This window comes from Ammospiza nelsoni, chromosome 1 (assembly GCF_027579445.1).
Source record: "Ammospiza nelsoni isolate bAmmNel1 chromosome 1, bAmmNel1.pri, whole genome shotgun sequence".
Classification (NCBI taxonomy): Eukaryota; Metazoa; Chordata; class Aves; order Passeriformes; family Passerellidae; genus Ammospiza; species Ammospiza nelsoni.
The window spans coordinates 14366084-14389935 of NC_080633.1; the positions used below are offsets into that span (position 1 = coordinate 14366084).

The 23852-nt window shown below is 38.1% G+C and overlaps 1 protein-coding gene across 14 annotated transcripts in view; it reads left to right on the forward strand.

The window, feature by feature from the left end:
- The window catches only part of PARD3 (par-3 family cell polarity regulator), a 444327-nt gene that overhangs the window by 250512 nt on the left and 169963 nt on the right, over window positions 1-23852 (forward strand). For 10 of the 14 annotated variants that reach the window (XR_009420516.1, XM_059493593.1, XM_059493627.1 and 7 more), the window contains 4 exons: window positions 1234-1362; window positions 5184-5222; window positions 17806-17994; window positions 18462-18632. Coding sequence is in view for 13 of the 14 variants with exons in the window: in XM_059493593.1 (XP_059349576.1) it covers window positions 1234-1362; window positions 5184-5222; window positions 17806-17994; window positions 18462-18632 (528 nt within the window). In the remaining variant the exon portion in view is untranslated. The remainder of the gene's footprint in view (window positions 1-1233; window positions 1363-5183; window positions 5223-17805; window positions 17995-18461; window positions 18633-23852) is intronic. The other 4 variants (XM_059493609.1, XM_059493697.1, XM_059493657.1 and 1 more) reach the window with 1 other exon arrangement.

Here is a 23852-nt window from a genome sequence, read left to right on the forward strand (position 1 = left end):
TTTAGGAATATATTGAAGCAAAGTGATTGTTACCTAGTGAGTAGAATTAAATCAGCGTGGAGTGATGGACCAGAAATTATTGAAGATGTTGCCAAGGATGGGAGGCAATACCCTGAAAAGGTTTAGTGAATTAACTGAAAGAGACATAAGAGGAGAGGAGTCCTACAGAGAATCAAGGCCACTTCCCTCCTGAAGTAAGGATGTCCTCAAGGGAACTAAATTTCTCTTAGATAGGTGCCCCACAGAGAGCTTTCAGCAAATCTAGCTGGAGTGATACGTTACCACCCACAGCTCTTCATTACTGTCCCTAAGCCAAATGACACCGGAGGTACAGCTGAGTCTGTAACTGCCTCTCAGGGCTCTAACTTCACTTCACTGCAAAATTGGCCAAGTCAGCTTGAATTGTTGCTGGAGGATAGCCCCCTGTAATTACTGTAATTCAAGGTAACCCAGATGACTTGGGCAGAACGGGATTGAGACGCATTTAAGGTGACAGCCATGGCATCTCAACTGTGTGAGCTGTGCTCTCTTATGAGGGGAAGGAAAAAGATGGTTTGCTGACTTCTGAGCATCGTGCTGCCTTGCTTTTTTACACTGTTAGTTGTTTTGCCTTCATTTCCAAAATATTTCTGAGCAGGCAAGCCTGAGATTATTCGATCTCTCTCTGGCTTCTCCCTTACTGAAGTTAGCTTGTGCAGTGGGGAATTCTGCACGTATTCCATATCTGCCTGTCCTGAGCAGTGGCATGTGGAGGCCACTGAACAGAGGCAAGAGTAGCAACCCCAAGGTTATACAGAGAAAGAATTGCTTTCTATTTTTGTCACAATTCGTTGTGCTAAATATGTTTGGAAGGTATGTGTAACATCAAGACAGGTGGAAACAGGACCAGTTTGGGATCATATATTGATTTTGCCAAAAGATATTTATGCAGAGGTTCTTGTAAGAAATGCCAGTAAATGGGATTAGTTGGCTTTAGTGTGTACTGGACTACACCATAGCTGCTGAAATGGAGGGAACTACAAATTTTTGGCTTGTTATTTATATTTGTATGGCAAGGATGACCATTTAATTAGTTCTATTAAATGAAAGCTGTAATGTGAGCTAATAAGCAGATTGCTCCAGTGAGAGTTTCTTAATACTGTCCCATATGATTCACATGACTTTTTGCTGTGTGTGTCTGCTGGTTTCCCTGTTTTGGAGTCTTACTGATGTCTCCCATTTCCTTTGTTGCAGGTAAATGGAGTTGATTTAACAGGCAAAACTCAAGAGGAAGTGGTGTCCTTGCTGCGAAGTACCAAGATGGGAGGAACCGTTGCCCTTTTGATTTTTCGACAGGAAGAAACTTTCCATCCAAGGGAACTGGTGCGTAAAATAGAGAGCAGCTAAGAGATTTAGATGAGTGTGAGCAAATGATTTGATCTTGTCTCCTGCTAGTAAACATGCATGGCCAGCACTGAATATAAGAAAAAGGAAAGAAAAGCCATTTTGCTTTATTTAGAGCATTTAACATGCATGTTTTTTTATTTTCTTCAAGATCTGCTATTGGAATTAAGTATTTGTTGATAGTGTATAAGTGAGAGCTTTATTTGGAGTGAAAATGTTTATTATAGGAAAAGCTATTGCATAGACTTTATTTGGATGCATGCAGACAAGTAGATTATTTCATATCTTTCATAAGGACAAATCTGTGTTTGAAAGCCTGCCATTTGTCCCACTACCTACTCTCTAATATGTTCTCAAACATATAGTATTATGCCAAAATAGGATATGTAAATACCTTTCTATCAAAAAGTGGAAAATTAAGAAGTAGTAGCCTTTTTTGAATATAAATGCAATCTCTGTGGAATGGAAACCCTGCAATTATTAATTTAGCAGGGCAATTCAGAAGATGTTTCTAAGGAATTTACATTAAATAGGAATAAAATGATGTTTCATACTGTACCTGCTCCACTTGCATAGTGTATATTGATATTTCTCTGATAATTACTCAAGATAGCTTCTGTTATGAAAAGGTAGACTCTGAATGGTAGCAGTCTCACTTTGTTCTGTATTCAGTTAAACTGCTGAAGTTATTTATTATTTGTATTATTGTGGCTATAAACAACTCTAAAATAACTTACTTGGCTGCATTATTGTGAGAAGATAGACAAATATAAGTATGATGAATTAATAACTTCATTTTTCTAATGGATTTGTATTATTTTGAATGCAAAGAAAATGAATTTTTGTTTAGCCATTTCAAGATACTAAACATTAGCTTTTTACTTTACAAAACTGCCATTAAACTTAGGAAGTCAAAGTGGCAGGGAAGGTTGCAAGTTAACCAACTTTCACCTAAAAATTCTTGAAACATGCCTTCAAGTACTGAAGTGAAAGCTGTCATAAAGTGAAGAGAAATAAAAATTTCAAATCCTATTACACCCTACCTTATCACTGTAACAGTGAAAGCAATCTGTTTATAAGTTCCTGTGGTACAATTTTCATGGCACTGCTATCTTTCATAAAGGTGAATGAAAATGCTTTTTGAGATTTCTAAATAAACTTAGAAGTAAGAAAAATATCTTAATTTTGTGTATATTATTTCTGTGGTAAAATGAGGACGTTTTTATGCATAAATTGACATGAGATTTTGTTTAAATAATTGTAAACAAATATATGGTGTAAGTAATGCAGAGATTTAATAGCAATACAATATCTAGTTTTAAAATAACAGCAAGCCAGCCCCTTTGAAGGAGTCCAAGCTCAGCAGCCTCCCTGCTGTGGCTCAGGCAACACTCTCTCAACTACTTTGGCAAAGTCCAGTGCAGGGAAGCCTGAGCTTGCTGTGGCTGTGTCAGGTGGGCTTTGCAAGGTGGAATGAGATCAGATCTGAGCTGGTGTGTTTTTCTGCAGCTCCAGTTGAACAAATGCTATTGTGAGGATCTGACAGTACACATGTGTGATGATCCTCTGTTGCATAAGGATTTGTTAGTTTGCATTCTGGTGTAAGGAACTCTTAGGTATGCACTGCTGACTGCTGTCAAAGAGCAGGAGCAGAATTGCTGGGGAAGGTGTTGAACTAAAAGTCATCATAAAGTTTGTTCTTTCTGCTCTGGTAAGAAATAATCCTTTAGAAAAAATAAAGCAAGTCTTTTCAACCAGCTACTCTCACTGACTTTTACTGGCTTATTGAAAAAAAAACCCAAAACAAGTAAAGAACCAGCCAACCAACCAAAAAAGCAAAAAAAAAAAAAAAAAAAGAACATTAATTTTGAGGTAGGAAGGAGAATGAGCTGAAATCATGTCTATTCATCTTTTTCACATGCAGACCTTCTCTGGCCACTTAGGAACAATTTGTCTTTGCATCCTTTCCCTATTTCTCTCATATTTTCTACATTTGTGTGCTTTAAAATATTAACTGAATGAGATGTGTCCCAGAAATCATATGTAGAAAATCATGTTATTTGATGTTATCCATCTTATTAAGGGCAGGCCTTGCTGTTGCTTACAGAGAACACTCAATATTAAAACCATTTTATATTTGTCAATGTTTGTATAGATAGTAACCCAAATAAAACAGGTGTTGAGATTTTATGTTTTATGTTTTGGGTTATGGCTTGAATGACTTTTGAAACAAAATTAAACATCTTAGGGTTTTATTTTAAGTAAAATGGAGATAATAAACTTTAGGAAATTTAAGGAGTTTAACATTGCTGTTATTATGAAAATGTTTAGCTAAAACGTAGGGGATTTTTAAGCTGAGCCTGTCTAGGTTGGTATGGGATCTCTGAAACTTGTGTGGATCAGGTCAGGTATGTGTGTGTGATGATCCAGTGCAGCAGAGCATGATAAAAGTAGGGAAAATGTGGAAGCAGGGAATAAAATCAAGTTGGCAGAAGTCAGCTTTTGTAATTAGTGAGATCTGGAAGAATGACCATGTTTCTCCAGAATATTGGGCATTTTATTCCTTCCACAGTTACCTAATGCCAGATAGGTATTAGGGATTGTCCACGCAGACATGAGCTAGAGCCACATCATCTCTTAACACCCTTCCCTCCCTGCCCCTCTTTTTACAAAAGGGCCAAGGATTATTCTGGTTAAGGAGAGCTCCTGGAGCTCTGTGGTTACCTCACACAACTTGTGAAGAATTTGCTTAGAGCTGCTACTGACTGTGTGAATCCTCTGAAGGACTGACTTAGGTTATTTAGCTTTTGAGCTGTGTTCTCAGTGCCAGCAGATACTGGCTGGCAACATCAGTCTTCAGTACCCTAAAAATTAATATGCCCATTGGTACACGTGGGACCTTTACATTTTCCTTGTAGCTGTCCTCAGTTTTTTTCTTACTGGCTGTTGGCTTCAGATTGAAGCTTACTGGATGTTTGTGTTACTGCTTTGCCACTACATTTTTGTGCTTTATCATTTGATTCTCCTGCAGAACAGCCTAAAACAAAAATGTCCAATAAACCATAGGCCCAGCAGAATGGAAAGAAATAGCTGGTTAGCCCAAAAGTGATCAGCCAGCCAGTATTAAGGTGTCCCCTGAGTTCTCAAATGGGTTTTAATATAGGTGGGTGTGGGCTTAGAAGAGCCATAGTTCCTTATATGTGTTTCCAGAATTGTTGTGGGATGCATTTTCCAAGGATGTGTGTTTGCCTTATGTGCCCTGAAACACAGGTGAGGAATGGACAGTACAGGAGGGTCCCTTCTCTGGTGAACTGAATGCATCCTCATATCCTGGGATATGCAGAGCTGCAGTTCTAGTCCATCCAAGTATGCTCAAAAGGGGAATTCCTTGCTAATGACAGTGGATTTTTAAAAAAATAGGTGGAAGGGTTCATCTAGATTGCTGAGGTCATTCTCTGAAAACTTCAAAGTAGAAGGGAAAAGCCAGGGTGGAGCTTCCCTGAATGAAAATGTTCCACCAGCCAGTAAATTGTGCAAGCAGTTGTGGTTCTTCCTTGGCCACCAGTCAGCACCCTCACAGCCAGGGAGAGTCAGGTGCATGTACCATAAGGAGCCTGGAATTATTTCTGTTCCCTTCTCATGTAGTGGTTGTTTAGACAAATTTCAGTCAGAGGTGTGATGAACACCATTTTTTATTGCCACTTCACTTCAGAATTAGAGCTCTTTGTTTATCCCCTTGCTGTTAGCTAGTATGTGTCATATGTAGTTGTGTTCTTATTTATTTTTTTTACTTCCTTTAGAATGCAGAACAAAGCCAGTCACAAATTCCAAAGGAAACGGTAAGAGCTTTGTCTTTTCCATACTGGAAGACTCCCAAATGTTTTTAAATTGATATGGCACTTCTCCATCAAAGTTTTACAGATCCTTCTTTCACCTTATATGCTGTAGATGGCTCTCTGTAGCTTTACATTTTAAATGCATTTTTTAATGTAATTTCAAATACTGTTTGAAAATTATACACAATTCTTGCTGAATATGTTCAAGTGCTATTTGAAATTACATCTCTTCTGTACAGCCAAAGGCTGAAAGTTAAATGATGAGTGAACTTTAGCTTGAGTTATATATTGAAGCTAATTGTTTAAATCACGATTATATGACAGAAATCTGAGATACAAACACAGAAATTAATCAACTAAGCTTTAAGTCTTAATTGTATCTTCATAGCAAAGGATTGTTATCTGTTTGTAAGAAACTATATGGAAGTAATATTAAGTGTAACCTTTTGAGGGCTGCACAAGATCTGTGTGTGGTATTCCAGTGAGGCTCTAGATTGAGGCTGTGTAATGTCAATATATCTCATTTTAGTCAAGGGAAAATGATCAGTCCAATATACAATATACTAATACATCTAACAACTTTGTCTAAAATAAAAGGTGTATTTTATTAAATACCTGCAGAGAATATAACAATAATATATTACCTTAAAGATATACTGGATCTTAGTTCAAAACATACTTCAAGAAACTCCATTCAGCTAGGTACCTATTTTAAAATGAAATAATGAATTAGGTTATAGAGAAATTGAGAAGATTCCTGTTGGGACTTGAAATTAGTTAGGCTGCTGAAAAACAAAAAGAGCTTGTCTAGATAATTCAGAATATCTTACCAGCAAGGGCAAGATGGTGTCTGGAATAAAAAGAAAGTCAGGACTAGGTAAAGATACATAAGAGTCAACTCAGTGACGTAATCAAGGATATGTTGGTTGATACTATTAATTTTTCAGGCCAATGGAAGCTAACTGTAAAAATGGGAATTTGAGAATAATGTTGGCAATATTCACTTCTATCCTTCTGGCTTTTAGTGTCCTTCTCTCTGAAACTCATCTGCTTAAGGGCTCTCCAAAACTGTGGGTGTATCACTGTTTCAGACATGCCTTGCAGTATCTCTTTACTGCATCTCATTAGAGGATGTGTTTTTATCTTGATAGTTTCTTACCACGTACTGCTGATATGTAAGGAGATCAAAGATCAAAGCCCAGGATAGTATTTCTATCTGTAATTGAATACCATTGAGAATTGAATACCATAATTTGTGGGTGCAGCCTTATAAAAGTATCCTGGTTTTAGGAGTTGAAATTACACCTTGAAAGCTCATTAAGATAAAGCAGATTGCCTACAAGGTGTTTATAGAAATCAGTTGCTCATCTGTTGCAAAGTTAATGTTTTGTAGCAAATTCCATGGTGAAACCCCTTCTTTGGCGTTCTTGGAACCAACACTAACTACATCTAAGGAAAGAGCAAAATAAAATAGGTATCTCCCATTTGTTCTCTTTAGATGTGGGGTAAAAAATGCTTGTTAATCAAGAGATTATGCAGGAGGCACAGGGAGTGTATGAGTACCTAGGGATTTCTGAGAAAAACAGCTAGAAAGCCATAGCAAGCCTTGAAAATATGGAAGTGAATTGGAAAACATATGAAGACTGAGTAACATATGGTTTCTGAGGGAATGAGCTAGAAACCTGATCAACACAAAAAAATTTGCCTAATGTCTTGGGTTTTTCATTCTTTATGCATTGGGATTTTTTGTTGTTTATTTAAAGGCTCAGAACAACTCTGATACTAGGAACCAGGTCTCTTTATATTTACCGACTCCAGTAGGTGAATAAAAAAAGGTACTAATTGTGGGAGGTTGTGGTGGGTATTTGTAATGCACAATGCTTTTGCACTTATGTCCCTTGTTCCAATCTCATTAGCTTTGGATAAGCGTGATACTTCAGTTTTACAGACCTAATTTTCTTGAGCTGCACTTTAATAATACAGTCACACATTCTTTATTATTATTTTTGAAAGTATTTCTCTTTGCTTTCCTTTATTCTCCTTGGTTCTGCTTCAATACCTATTTATTTCTCCTCTGTCTACTTTTCAGGTCTTGGAGATTTCTAATCTCACAATTTCTATTTCTGTGCCTGCTCTGATCTTTGTGCTGTTAGCAGTGAGGTTTTAGTCTCCAAGTGTCAAGGACTTGATAGTCAAAAGCAAAACAAAAAAACCAAAACCAACAAAAGACCATGATGAAGGCAGCGAAGCTACAGAAATGAGAGAGGTGGAATGCAAGTCTGTTTTGCATTTAAAGGCGAAATGGTTGTGGGGTTTCTTTTTGTTGTTGTTGTTATGTCTTTGTGGAGAAATAGAAGGAAAATGCACCTTTGAAATTAAAAAAAAAAAGAAAAAAAAACTCCCTTGAAAGTAGAAGGCCTGAAATAAAATAGCAAAATATCAAGCCTACCTTATCATTCTTTACTCAGGGGTTACCTTCATGTTTCTGTTACTTTGAAATTACTTTGCATTAATATTGTGGCACTTGGATGCAGTAGTTAGTCCTCAGAGAGGTAATAAAAGAAAATCTTGAAGGTAATTTTTTTCCTAATTTGTGGCCTGAAATCCTTGACAGAGTTATTCCTTACAACCCCTATAAGAAAGTATATGAATTCAGTTTTTTTATGCCCCATCACAGAATACCGATTCTCAATCTTAAGCTTCAATCTAAGATTTCGTAATTTGAGAGGCTCACACAATTTAACCTCTGCTCTCCAGTTTTACATAAGAAATGCAAATTGCTGATGCAACTTCAGCCTCCATTCAGTAACTGTGCCCTGGTGAAAACAGGACTGGTGTTTTCACCTTCTGCATTGCTCTGCTTCTTCATGAAACGAGGAATCTCCTGTATCTTGGCTGAAAGGTTGTTTCACCCAGCTATGAGTTTGTGCCATTTGTATAGCTGATGGCAGCATAGAACAGATGCACCTATTGCTAAACAGGGTGATTATTTGGAATGTAGGAGATTGCCTGTAATATGAAAAAACGAGTAATTTATCATTATTACATTTCTGTTTCTAAGCGTAATTATCCTAATCCTGCTACAGTGCATTGAAATGAACTGTTAATTATGCTATGTAAAACATCTGCCAATTAATTTTTCCTCATACTCTTTGAAGGTTGATAGTATTTCAGTAGTATTTTGCTTTTACAATTGTCATTCACTGCTAGTTTTCTGAATTCAGAACCAGCAAGTTAACTTTCATATAAGCATAATGCTAGAAAAATAATAATTATCATATGAGTAAGTATTTTCTAAGGAATGTTGTTTATTGATAAGAAGAGATTCAGAGTTAGAATTCAGGATTTCATTTCATGATTGTTGTACTCAGAAGCATGGAGAAGCTTCAGTTTTCTGTTCTCATTTGTTTTTCTGTCAAATTGCTGTAAGTGAGCAGAATGTTATGAATTTAAGTGAGTGCAGGATTTTTAACAGTGACATTACAAGAGTGGTTGGTGTGTTGGAACAATATATAAATGATTAGCTGCATTGATAGAAATTGCAAATGGGATTGCTTTTTATTTTCTTCTGAACTCAAACATTTGATATTCCAGTTATTACCTAAATTTCATTTTGATCACTGTGTTTTTTCAGATCCAATCACTGTTCTTGCCATATTCTTCTGTGTGTGAGATTCTGAATAAATTAGCTAACTGCCCTTTTTATGCAAGAATTCATTGCCTGTAGGAAAGGCGTGATGGTGGTCAGAGGCATTTTGTAAGAACTAATGAATAGTTACTTTTGTACACTTTGTGCTCATAAGTTTTCATATTGTGAGTATGAGAGGCAATATTAGCAAATGCCTAGAAATAAATGATTTGTCTTGATTATTAGATAGAAAATTATTGTGGAAAAATAGCAGTCAGTGTTGAGCTTTAAGAGGATGTATTCTAAGTGCATGTGTGTTTGTCTTTTGCTCAGAAGCTGTTTGTATTCTTTCAAGATGCCTAGTCACTGGGGATGCATCCAGAGATACTTTTAAAAGCTGTAATAAGTTCTCAATATTTCCTGTTTAGCACCTATATAGACCTTTAGCTTGGTGATCCAAATGTCTGAACATTGAGCCAAGATCATAGATGGACAATGTCAGACTATACCCTCAGCAGTGCTGTTATCAATAGGTACAGAATGATTTTATTCAAAGAGGATATGTCTGACTGATGATTAAGCTGATGCTGTTATTTCCTCCATGGTGCTTAGGAATGCTGCAGATATATTTTTGTACCTTTTTATCTTCTAATGGTGTGAGGCACAAGGGTGATTACAATGTTTTAAAAGCATTTTTACTGCAATTTTGAGGGATTTCAGCTAATAATTTTCATCAAGTTTTAGATCACTGCCCATATGTAAGAAGTAGGTGGTGAATGTGTGATTTCTGCAAGGCACTGGTGTGGTTTCAATCTTTTACCATAGGAGATACTCCAGTATTAAATAGCATGTTCTGGCACATTTATGACTCGAGATAAGACATTAATTCCTACTGAATAATTAATATAACAGTTAAGCGGCTGTGATCATGAATGCTTTTTGACCAGTCTGAATTTCCTGGAACGTTCAGTGATAAGGAACATAAACTTCTGCATAATGCAGTGCTTAGAACTGACCCTCAGGCTCAGTTTTGACTGTTAGCAGCTGGTGATTTACCTGGGATGTGGTGTGGCACTTTGTGCAGCACCATAGGGAGCTGTGGCTGCCTTTGGAGCTCTGACATTGAAGACACTTGCTGAAAAATTCCCAGTTTCATGGAAGACAACATACATGTCCCTCCACTGTGACAGGGCTTAGTGCCACCATTGCAGAGTCATCCAGAAGCCACGCTCGTGTGTACAAACTTGTTTATTTGGAGCAAACCTTGTTTTACTGCATCATTGCCTTTAGACTCCTGGTGTTGATTGTCCCTTGATATTAAATGCAGGGAAAACAGTGAGGTGAAATGGTTTGCCATGGTTGCCTGAATGTTTGCAGCAGAAATAGGAGTGAGACACAGATCCCTCTGAGGTGCTCCACACTGGCATTACTTCACGAGGAATGTGTTTCCTGCCATGGATTTAAACATGGGCATTATTTCTTTTACAACTTGTTTTTCCTGTCTGTCTTTTCCAGACTCTATCTCTTTCTTTAGTCTCTCAAGTCTTGTAAATCCGACAGGCCAGTGAGAGGATTTTTAGGGAGCTCTGTCATTAGTGTATTGGGCATTGAAGTTTTCCTTGAAGAAGGGATAGTGCAGAGAGCTGTAGCTTTATAGGCTTCTTTGGCAGAACAGACACCTACTGTGTACCTAATCCCTTGGTTTTCACTTCTCTAGGATAAGCAAAGTGTAAAGAAACGGGGTTAGCATTACAATCACATGGCTTTGTTTCAGGACATACAGTAGGGACACGAAGTTTGAATAGTGCAGTGGTTTTGAACAGAGTATGTTGGCCTGAATAAAGTACAGTGATTATGGTACCTGCACAGACTGGCCCCTGTGAGAAGTTCTGAGATTAAGAACCAACAGAATGTAATTTTAATGGTGTGATCAATTTTTGAAATGTAGAATCTTATTTGATTAAACCAGTTTCTATGACAGCCCAGATCAGAGTGTTGGCATTAGGCAGAGTAATGTAAGAATAGACAAGCAATGGACTTGTTATAGGGAGAAGTAACAAACATGTGGATGTACTTAAACATGGGCTTTTGCAGAGCTTTGATTTCCATTCTAAATGAAAATCACGTGCTAGAATTTTTATGGTTTGGAAAAGCATTTAATTTTTTTCTAAATCATATCTTAATCCATCCAAACCTTTAAACTGAAGTTATTTTTGCATATGGAACATCTTTTTTGATATTAAAATAAATCCTTGAAATGGACAAAACAGGAAATGCAGTGGGGCTGTTCTACAGTACTTTCATGAGCTAGCATTTTTGCCTATAAATACTTACCAAAGTTAATCCACGTCTAATACACAAAAAACTCTTCCTTGATGGGATTAAGATTAAAGCAGAGCACATTTCCCATAAAATCTCAGAATTCAGATCTAGTTTTTGATATTTAGCAGCTGCTGTTTGATTTGAATGAATGCAATCTTTGCCAGATGTGACATATTAACTTTGCTAATATGAATAATGAGTCTCTGTATATGAGCAAATAAGATTCATTAGTGTTTATCTAACATATGACAGATATTAAAATTCTTAGTCTAGGAAGAGATAGAAAAAGAAAGCAAGCATAAGAATTCTGGTTGTTTAGTTGGCTTAAGCCCTGTATAATTTTATAACCAAGTAAGTAGACACTTTAGGTCCTCAAAACCTATAATGCAACACAGCCATTTGATAAAAAAAGATAAATGGCCTTATATTTCAGGAGAAAACTGGGTTGGAGTGTGCATGCCACTACTGGATCAGTAGGCAGGATTTTCTCAGCTGGTGGAATTGCTCTAGTTATATTTTTCTTTAATGCCAGCCCATGGTGGGATGCACCAGCTCTCAGTTACTCCTCCCAAGGAGTCCCTCAGCTGTTGTTGGAGAGGTGTGTTTGAGGCCACCTACATTGCTCTGTTTTCAGTACCTCCAGCAGTAATACATTAGGTTTTTTTAAGTCCTAAACATCACCCCCCACAAAACTGTTGTTGACCAAAGAAGCTGTTTTGTTTCCTTAGAGCTGTTTTTCCATGTGTTCTACATTTGTGTAGGTGATGGCATAGGATGAGAGTGAGTCATCATTTTTTTGTGTACCTCAGTTTAGAGGGTGGCCTGATAAGACAGCAGTATCACCCACTTCACTTGAAGGGCAAAACAGTTTGAGTCACCCCTGATGTTAAGAATGTATTTGCACAACAGCTAAGTGAAATCTCCTCTCTTGCATATGTACTGCTTCATTCTATTTTGTTACCATAATACAGAGACAAGTTTTATTGGTTTCCCGAACTATAGGGCTTATGATTCCTCAGTATTGTGGGTACCTTATCAGAAGTAATTAAATAAGATGTTGTATTAAAGTCTTCTAAAGACTGAAAATATCTTGGAAAAATACTGTTATGTTAGGTCAGAATTCCCCATTATTGGAACCCAATGACTAAACCTGGGATTTTGAGATTTCCAGTAGTTTTACAGCCTGCGCTTCCTAGAGAGCTCTCACATCCACCAAACTCATATTGTGAGAATTTGAGGTTTTCCATCTGGATAAATTGTAAAGAGAGAAAACACATTTGTGTGACAAAAGGTTGATAGATGAACAAAATAGTATTTAAACAGTGGCTAACAGGGCTGTAATGTTAGAAGGCTGGACACAACAGGACTTGAGACAGGTAAATTGAATAGTGAATGGGGTCACTCAAGTTGTTAGGTAGTGTTTGTGCTATAGTTAATTAATCATACGAAAGTCATCATTGTGGTGTATATATATACACTTATAAGTGTGTGTTGTGTGTGTACGTGCATATATTTGTGCATTCAAGAGCTTTCTGAAAGTTTTCATGCCTGTGTGTGCATATGTATTTAACTGCAGATGCAGAGCTTTACTGATTGCTCTGTGAAAGGGAACAGGAGCGCATTTTTGTCCACATAGTCACAAAGCAATGTGCAGACAAGTTTCAATGACTGAAAAACTGCTGAGAAGGCAGCAGGTCTAAGCTTGCAAGAGAATGAACTTCACTGGAGAGAATGCTGCCAGACTTGCAGCAGCAGCGAGTCACTTAGGAAACCTGTCCTGACTTGACTGAAAATTGCTTCCCCGTTAGGTAGGAGGAAGGTTTTCTCTGCTGTTCAGTTTCTGTTTTCACTCATCTCATGCTGCTTACTCACCAGCTGAACCCTGATGAGGTCCTGCTGAGGGAAGAAGTCCCAAACAATAGTGTGTGAAACATGAACCCCCAGCTGCTCCAGAGAGGCAATTGTCCCACTCTGCTCCTCACTGGTGTGACCTCACCTTGGAAATTGTGTGAAGTTTTGGGCACTGCAGGATAAGAAAGTTCTGAAGCTATTAGAGAGTGTCCAAAGGAGAGCAATGAGGATGCTGAAGGGCCTTCAGGGGAAGCTGTGTGAGGAGCAGCTGAGATCACTTGGTCTGTTCAGCCTGGAGAAGAGGAGACTGAGGGGAACCTCATTGTGATCTTCAACATCCTCCTGAGGGGAAGAGGAGGGACAGATGCTGATCTCTTCTCTCAGTGATCTGTGGCAGGACCCAAGGAAATGGCCTTAAGTTGTGTCTAGGGAGGTTTAGGCTGGATATCAGGAAAAGGTTCTTCACCCAGAGGATGGTTGGGCACTGCAACAGCTTCCCAGGGAAGTTGTAACAGCACCAAGCCTGACAGAGTCCCAGAAGTGTTTGGACAATGCTCTCAAGCACAGGGTGTGACTCTTGGGGTGTCCTGTACAGGGCCAGGATTTCAACTTAATCTTTCAGGGTTCCTTCCAGCTCAATATATTCTGTAATTCTGTGATAAAAGGATAAACAGGATTAGAGGCTGTTACTAGTATGATGAGAAAAGTAATGGCACTCTAACTGTTGAAGTCTATTTTAATGTTGTTTATAAAATTAAATCTGATTTTATGATCAGATCAGAACTTAGGTAGAGGATAATGTTATGTGGAAGAGAAAAACAATTCCCCCCTCTCTTCCCGCTCCGTTTATCTTAGACCTTGTTAAAATCTCTGTATATATCAAAACACTGCCATAAGTTTGCTCTAGTCAGGGAGTTTATCTTTAAATTTACAATATGTTTATGTTGTATAAAAAAAGTGAAAAACTTATCTCAAGTGTTGTTTAGCATGAATTGATGCTAAATATGATTTTGCAGCCAAAAAAGTCACCTGCATATTTTATCACCAATCAAATTTTTATTATAAGTTACGTACTTGAGCAGCTTCATTCATCCAACTGAAGTCATTTCAGGTGACCTTTTCCTCAGCAGCCTCTGTCTGAACAGAATATTGTTCTGCTGTTAATTGTTTTGGACATAGTGTGTGAAAAATCTTAAGGGAGTTGAATTTTGTTGTTCAGGGTTCACAGTACATAATTTTGCTTGCATGTTTACTGCTGGCCTGTCAAAATGTATGACGGAATAAATTTCTCCTACAGATCAACTAATCATGAAAATAGTGTTGAGGTGTTTGATTGACATAGTGAAGCTGTTAATTTAGAGAGTATCAAGATCAAATGGAGGCTACTGCAATTAAGAAGTGACTGTGTTCTCAGCTGAAAATGTTTAATGGTGCATTTTAGATTTTTTGTGCATTTTTATGCTGTCTCATGGATGTGTTATGGAATTTCTGTGATTTTTTAGATTAAAATACCTAATGTTCAACACAATTTCAGTGCAAATTTTACTCTTTTATAATACCTGGTTTTATATTGATTGGGGAGACTTGCTGTACATGTAATGTTTCTGTACTCTAAAGGGCTTTAGAGAACAAAGGATTCAGCCATTGCAAGATTTTGCTGGGGCTTTTTTGTTTTGTTTTCATCTTTACCACTTTGGCTCAAAATATTATAGTAGCAGGCTAAAAATCTTCCTGCCCATTTCTCTGTGACTGGCTCCTTTATGACATGCTGAGGTTCCTTGTGGTACTGCTTCAAGGTTTGTATTATGAAGTTATATTCAATATATCATACATAGTGAGACCTTCTTTGATACCATGGTGTGGCACAAATGTTAAATTTGCTACTTTCATATCCATAGCACTTGAAAGTTAATAGTTCAGTTTTTATTGAAAGCCACATTTTTCATGTTTGTTTTCCTTTTTTTTTTTTAACTTTACATTCAAGCATATGATACTGACAGGTGTCACACAGAGTCTGGAGGGCAAAATGCTTCTTATATACCTAAAATTCCAGACACAGATCTGGTGGTAAAGCAAGTGTGCTTAAGTGGGAAAAACTGTAGATACTCTATGAAGTCCCTAAAGAAATTTAGTCATAGCCTAGTAGTGGTAATTTTCTTCCTTGGGTGAGTTGAGCAATTTTCTTATGCTCTCAGTACTTCTGATCCAGTGCTGAGGCTGCTGTTTCTCATTTTTTTATGAGCATGTTCTGCTCACTCATGTACAGCTGCTTCAGTTTTTGGCCTCACATTTCAGCTGCACACTCAGGTGTCTGTAGCCTGATATTGCCTTATTTCCTTATTCAAGATTGCAGGAAACAAGCAAGCACAAGGCTCATATTAAAGCAGTGCTGAAGTGATAATGCAGCTCTTTGGTCTCACTGAGGAGAAGTAGGGTAGAGGCCATTAGCCAAGTCTTTGGGGATGCTTGTGAGATGCTCACTCCAATTGACCCTTTGTCATATAGAAATGCCCCTGACAGGCCTGGGAGACTGCTTTGCTGAAGTTTTGGTGGATTGTTTGAAGATTAGAAAATACTGGAGGACGAGAAATTGATTCTGAATTTATTTTAATAGTAGCAAACAAAAATTCAGTAAGCATATCTGCTTTCTTGGATAAGCCACACATCCTACCTTGACTTTATCTCTCTTTTGGCTCGCAAGCTTTTTCTTGCTACTATTTATTAAGGAATATGAAAGTCATCAGTGTTACAGAAACTGTAAGGTAATGTGCATCTGTTTCAGATTGTTTTATTCTGCAGCCTTTTGACAAAATATGGGTTCAAATGTATGCTGGAGCTAGTGCTTCTGTGAGCCAAGCAGGAAAATTAGGGTGGCAATTTTCCCATAATTTGGGAAACATCTTGTGGGTAGAGTGTTATTCAATGGTCACAATTCACCTTTCCATTCATCACAGCTAGCATTGGTCATGCTGTTTTGTGTGGCCAAGAGATGTGTTTGAATAGTGGGATTCACATGCAAGCCAGCCTAGCTATGGCACATTGATAGGGATATTTTAATTTTTCCATTGCTTTGGGGGTTTTTTTGGTTGTTTTTTGATGAACCACTGTGCTTAGTTATAAGCAAAAGGAGTGTAGTGCAAAGGGAAGGGCTATGAACACATGAAGGTTCACGCTTTTAACAAGTGGGAAAAGATGAAACTCCTGTTTTTCTTCCCTCAGCTGTCGCAGCTCTCTCAGCAGTCTGACTGCCTTCCCATGTGACATTTTTGCACTGCATTTCTAGGTCAATGGTGACACAACTAGCATGCTTGTGCCCAAATTGATCATCTCAGTCTGCTGTACTCCACATGGCTTTCACATCTATCTTTGCCATAGGCTGTGTTTGCATTTCCTCAAGTCTTAAGAAACAGGGACAGCTCAGCAGGCACACGTTAACTTCTCATACGTGTTCTCACTCATATGAGTGAGCTTTGCAAATAGATCAGTGATGTGGGAAAAGTTGGCATAAAATCAGTGTCAGAAACAGAGGTGACATGTTGCTAAGATTATGAAAATTTGGCCAGATTAATTCTTCTAGAGAAGAACTGCTGATGCTGGACATTCGTGTGCGCCTTCGGCTGTATGTTCTCTTTCTCCTTCATGCGGGTGAATAAAACCCCAGCATGGTCGGGTTCACAAGCAGAGAATCATGCCTTTAAGGACATGACTTTTTTTGTTAATTGATAGAGTTATAACCAAAAGTGGTTATAACCACTTTATTAGATTTGAAAGAGGATCAGAAACAAGTGAACAGCATCTACTGTAAGATATAGGGCTGGTGAACAGCCTGTCCCTCCCATTCCTCCCTTTGGCAGAAGTCTCTTGAACATGAGCACTGCTCCTCAGAGCGTGGCCACTTTCATTCCTGGGTGTTGTGCTCATGCTGCTGCCCCAAGAGTGTCACTGCTCTGTGTGGACACTGCCAGGTCTCTGGTCCCAGCCTGCTGCCACCCTGCATTTGGCAGGAGGTGAAGTGTGAGGCCAGTCACCTGTGCTTATGTGGCTTTTGGATGCATGGAAAGGTGGCACTGAGCAGCTCCTTGCTGGCAGCTGTGGCAGGCCTGTGACTGTAATTCAGGGTAATTAAAGCCTGGGATTTTCCCAGCCAGGCTAAAAGTGGGTGTTGAGGACAATGATCCAGAGAGGTGGGTAAGAGGACAGAGGTGAACGGCAGAGCTGGGAAAAACAGGAAAAGTGGCACTCAGAGCTGGAGTTAGCCTGACAACACCAGAGAGATGTGCTTTTGCAGATCTCAGATGTGTAGTTTTCTGTTTTTTCCTAACACAGATAATTTTAAATAAAATGAGGTGAACAAGTAATTTTTCAATTTAATTTTCTTGCACTTAGTTTCTCCCTAGGACTGCAAAGCTCCATAGATGATGGTACTTTAAAAATTCTGGAGGTTTGCAAGTAGGAAAATATTTCTGATAAAGCTCTCTTTTGGCTAATGAAATAGCAGCTTACATGTGAGTTAGTATTGATGGCAGATTCAGTAATGACATGTGATGCAATTACTTTACTAGAGAGAGAAGCACTTAGACACATATTTAAGATATTTCTGAACCTAGGCATCAGCTGGAGGTGATTGAAAATACACTATTTCTGCAGATTTCTTCACATAATTACTGTGGAAAATATTGTGGCATTGTAGTAAAAAGCAGAGAGTTTTGAATGCTAATAGCTGTAGGGAGAAGAGAATTCCCAGAGAAATGCTGTTCTATAATCCCACGCTAATCTCCCCAACAGAAAGCAGAGGAAGAGGAGCTTGTCCTCACACCTGATGGCACCAGGGAATTCCTCACTTTTGAAGTTCCACTGAATGACTCTGGGTCAGCTGGGCTTGGCGTGAGTGTCAAAGGTAACCGGTCCAAAGAAAACCACGCTGACTTAGGAATCTTCGTCAAGTCCATCATTAACGGTGGAGCAGCATCCAAGGTGAGAGGGAATATCTGTGTACTTTGGTCTTCCTCAGTTTTCCATAATAAGTTATTTTGAAAATATCCATAGATCAAAGAGGAATGAGCTCTCTAATGTTCACCAATTAAACCATCAGAGGTAACATTTTGATTTCTACTCGCATGTTTGGATGTCCCAGGATTTAAACAGCCCTAACAGATTCGGGAAGGAATGAGCCATCTCTGGTGCAGTTCCATTAGTATGCTGTTTGAGCAAACAGATTATGATAATAGCTTTCAGTGCAAATCTGTAATTGGAATAGACATTTCCTATAGTGGCTGCAATGGAAGCTATTATTGCAGTGTTCATTTCCCCATAAACCCTTAGGACTAAGTATAGTTGGTTGAATATTTTTCTTTTGATTTGGGTTTTTTTTATTCTCTCCAGTAGACAAAGCTTCCTTTGTGTGTGTTTTATGTTACTATCTATAATTTTTACATTTCCAGGATGGCAGGCTTCGAGTGAATGATCAACTAATAGCAGTTAATGGAGAATCATTATTGGGCAAAACAAATCAAGATGCTATGGAAACCTTAAGGAGGTCCATGTCCACTGAAGGGAACAAACGAGGAATGATTCAGCTTATTGTGGCGAGGCGAATAAGTAAATGCAATGAGGTAATAAGCTTTTGATATTGGGATTGGCAATTTTCACTTCTGAGGTATTTGTGTTTACAGGAGATGTCATGTTTCCTCTGGGAGTTGAAAAATAATATCTGAGAAGCTAAAGAAAGAGAGAACTACAGAATTATCTGAATTTCAGTGTTAGACATGCTAACGTTATTACTGATCAATAAAGTTTTTCTTTCGAGAATTTTTGTCAATGAAAAACAGGAAACACTGAATAAAACTATATTGATTTTGTAATTGGATCTCACTGTTTATGTGATTTTTGTTCAGCGGAGTTTTTTATGGAGGTCTGTTAGATCTTTCATTTATAGACTTTGTGTTAACTGACTTGTTTCTTTGTCACTTCCAGTTTTTTAAATGAGAGTAGAGCTCTTATATTTCATTATTATATTTTATCTAAGCAAAAGTTTCATGTGTAGATTCTACAAAACTTTGTCTTGGCCTTAATTATGGAGGAGGTTGAGCTACTGAATTCAGGGTGAAGTGGTGATTCTTCTGATGATTTGTGACTTCTGTCTTCTCTAGTGCAATATTAATGTGTTGACGTTTTGAAATATATTCATGATTTCAAATAGTTTATCTTCAATTTATTGTAAATAATGCTATATACTAGGAATATATGGGCATATAATGAGAAGGACTGATGTTGGGGGAGAACTGAATTAGACTCAGAACAAATTGAAGAAAGGACTGAGTTAAATAGGATACAGCTGAATGGCATGTCAGAAAAGCATCTCTTCTTTAGAAATCTAAAAGTCAATTCTTTCATTCTTGCTAAAATAGTAAGGTCTTATCAGGAATGTTATTTCTTGATCATCATGCTTCAAAAACGATGTGCACAAATTGGTTTAGTATCACTGCTCCTGCCTAGGGGAAAAAAGGAATGGTTTACTTTTTAATGCATAAATCTAACCTTCAGAAAAAATCAGTCCATAGTCTATTACAAAGTCATGTCTGAAAAAGACACTGGGCTTTTTGAAAGTGTTAAACTCCTCTTGATTAACTGCTTATACAAAGTTTCTATACACATGCATGTTTATATATGCACACTGCTAGAAAGCCAACTTGGATTGCTGCAAGCATGTCTTGCTTAGTGTTGAAGGAATTCTGACCTTTGTATGTGGTGATGTCCTTATCTAGGCCTCATTCAGAGTGTCCTTTGGAGACTGTTCCTTATTTTTACCCAATTTCCAGTTTGTAGAGGCTACTACATGTTATTACATAAAAAGGGTGAAATATTTTAGACTATTTCTGTGTTTAATTTTTTTTTTAAGAATATAGAAGATGATCCCTTTTCTCCTAGTGAAAGTCTTCTCGACTGAATTAATCCAGACAGTGTTTGTAAACACAAGGGAGGTAATCCAGCAGTGATGAAACAAAGACATTTCTCCTTAAAACCAGAGTATTTTTTACTCATTCAAGAGTAGCTTGGTCCCCTATATCTGCTTGACATTTAGTATGATTTATTTTGCAGAAATCAGGTGCCAAAAGCAGCACAGCTGGCTGCAATATATGTGCTTCAAGATAAAAGCACTGATTGTGGAAACAGATTTAGATACACTGAAATGTACCTGCACAAGGGCAGGATAGGCCCTTCTCTCTGGGCCTCCTTTACAGTTTTTTGTGCGTTTTCCCAACTCTTTAAGAAGCTGGCAAGATCAGCTATAATGATTAGGAAAGCATTGATATGTCACTATTGCTGTAGTAATCATCTCTACAAAGTAATTTTTGTAAGTAATTTTTCCTAGGAATTATTGCTTTTATCACCGTTATCCAAAGGAAACACAATGTCAATACTGTTTGCATATTTTAATATGATGAAAGGATGACTTGCATGGATATAAAGCTGTTTACCTGCTGAGCTTGCAGTATGCAAGAAGTCACTTTTCTGTAAGTCTTACAACGCCCAGACTTCAATGAAATGAAAAGCAAAGAGTTTTTTTCTTGGTATTTTGCAATTAAACCCTATATCCTCTTTCAAGAATGTGACCAATTTAAGCTTTAGATATTATTTAGCTGATGTAACACTGATAAGCTGTGATAATGTTATTTTTGAATGTTGCAGGAATACCATATATGAGTATGGAGTTCAGTCAGCTCAGTCCCTCAGTAGTGGCTGTGGGGCCTGAGAACAGGCTGGAGACAGCATCTCCTCAGTGGCTGGGCTTGTCTTGGCTATATTATGCTTAATTTAGCAACACAGATTGCTTAGAGATGCTGGTATGCCAATTTTCCCCTTGGAACATTCCAGTAACAACCACCAGGAAAGATTTTTAGTATTAGAACACAAAAAGAAATGACATTTGACTGGCAGCAAATTCAGGAGCTTGCAGATTAGAAGCAAAAGCATAGAAAGGGCACACCCTTATCTTACTAACTCCCACCTTTTATCACCGTAGAAGCACAGAATCATTTTAGAGTAAAGACTACGGACTCCAACCATTAACCCAGCACTGCCAAGTCCACCCCTAAACCATATTGCCAAGTGCCACATCTACACATGTTTAAAAGACCTGCAGGATGCAGCCACTTCCCTGGGCATCCTGATCCAAAGCTTGACTCTACTTTTCATGAAATATTTTACTTAACATCCAGTCTAAATCTTCCCTGGCACAAGTGGTGACTGCTTCCTCTTGTCCTATCATTTTTTACCCGGGAGAAAGCACCAACACCCACCTGTCTAAATGCTCCTTTTAGGGAGCTGTAGAGAGGAAAAAAAGTCTCTCCTTAGCCTGCTCTTTACTCCAGGCTAAATGCCCCCAGCTCCTCAGAAAGGGGGGTTTACTGGTTTAATTAAATATAAAAAGAAATGTTCAGCTTTTGAGAAAGTATTTCCCACTGTTTTCTATGCTCTTCTCCCTCTTTTTGTTTTTCAAAGGAGTCACCATAAGAAACCAGCAGATAAAAATATCCTGTTAAATTGATTTCTTTCCTTTGTTGATTCAGCGTCATATGTTTCCACTTTGTAGACAAAAACATAGCTTTGTTTGTTGTTAGTCTGAACTACAGTTAAGTGGAGCTGGTTTGGTGTTATTCCATTTTGTGTGTCACCAAGAACAGTGTTCACTCTGCTCTGGTCCAGTATCCTGTGAGGTCAGGTCTTGGCTGATTCCCTGCCACACCATGGAGCGCCCACAGGTGCCTCAAAAGGGAAATCCATGTGAGGGGTGGTAATGCCAATGCAGAAATAATTGTGCTAAACATCTGGATGATAAAAGCAGCTGCTCGCTGGATGATTAAAATATCCCGCAACAAAATAACAGCAAAAAAACCCCAAAAAAATCCCAAGCCTTTTTTTCCCCCTGCCTTCATGTCCAGCAATTGTTTTGCATTTGTGAAGTCAGTCTGACTTCCTTTGAGATAGACTACACAGTCTGCTTCTTTCTTTGGTAAAACTGAGTTTGAATTGGATTTTTAAGGCAGTTAGTGGTATGAAACTGTTCTTTTGGTTTTAATGTCAATTTTCATAATCACCCCTCAGAATTGCTGAGGAGGGAGAATTAATTTTGCAGCACGATTCTGCAGATTGTTGTTTCTGCATGTTTCAATTTATACCACAATTTTTGTGTATTTTTTGTATTTTGTTTGCTGTCTAGAAGTGAGTGACAGAACCTCCTCTGTTGTCCTGGGTTGAGAGAGGCAGAAGAGTTGCTTCTGATCTGCTGCAGGGGCACTGTCTTTGTCAGAGAGTTTTCTTTGGCTTCTTGAACATGAAACTGTTTCAAAACTTTGTAAAGTGACTTTGGATATTCCTTTCCCATGCCATCATTATTCTCAAACAGCTTCACAAGTTCTCATGTTGTAAACTAAGCCTTCAGAGCAATTGTAGCAACAATGTAAATGTACATAAATACCATAAAAGTATTATCTTTACTTCAGAGAGGCAGGGAGGAGATAATTTATATCATCAACCCTTCTATAACTGTAGTCAAAGGAGACCACAAACTTCCCAGAAGGTTAAAAGAGATTTTTGTGCTGCTGTAGTTTTGCTGAAGATTTGCCTCTAGGAAGAATTTTCATTGACTCACCAGAAGATAGTGTGTAATCCATCCAGGTTTTTGAGTGAATTGTCTTGTAGTAAATATTGATATAAGCATGGAGTGTTAGTTATGAATGAGTCTAAGCCAAATCTATGCATCTGAGGTTTTCTTCTGTTTGCATTATGTCTATACAGAGTACAGCAATGTAGAATTCTGCAAGCTGCACTACTACAAACCTTGCAAAACTGTGTTTAATAACTCTGCCACTCCAGATAAAAACAAACATGAATACTTGATGGACACTGTTATATTAGTGTAACAAAAACATTTAATTTGGGATTTGGCTATATCTGAGGTTCCTTTGCACCCCATTTAAAAAAGGTTAAACATTCTGTTCTATTCTGTGTTTTTAGCTTCCAGCCTTGCTTGTTAACGTATCAAGTTTCCTACATAAGCATGGAGAGACTCTTTAAGACACATTTCCAAAGCTGTGAAAACAGTGGGAAAAATGGAGAGAAAAACAATAATATTGACTTGATATTCATATATGGCCAGTTTTTAACACCTCATTTTTCAGAAGAGGCAGCCATCAGCTTTTTAGATCTTTAACTTAGGTTTGAAATTTTTTAAATTGCTCAGATTGAAGGAGAAGCAGTGGAGTTCCTTGTGCTGTGTTGTGTTAATTAGTGATGCTGTTGTGATTAGCCTTTATGGGCAAACAGCTGGCGGCTGCATCACCAGAATGTGCTCAGCACTCAGGCACAACTGCCAGGCACATCTTGCAGCTGGTGTGTGCTCTGTGTGCTGATTCAAGAAAATAAAGGTAATTGTCACTTTTGGAATCTTGTGCTTTGCAGTCTTGCAGCCTGGACAGCTTAGAGACACAGATTGCTTGTCTGCACTCTGTTCATGTCACAGGCAGGCAGCACTTGTCTGCCATTAAGTGAGAGAGCATCACCATTTTCCTCAAAATGCGAAATCTCAAGGGTTTTTCTTGTTTAGACCTCCCCCCTACTTTTTTTTTTCTTTGACAGAATGAATATTTTGCCAAACCTGCCTGAAATGAAGGTTTGCAAATGATTTGCAGATCCCCAGATTTCTTCATGCATGTCTGTTCATTTTTTTTCTCCCTTTGAAAATAAGCAAACTGTGAAGCAGAGTCCTGATTTCAGACTGTATAAGAACCTCATCATTCATGAAATAAATTGACTGATAGATCATTGAGAGT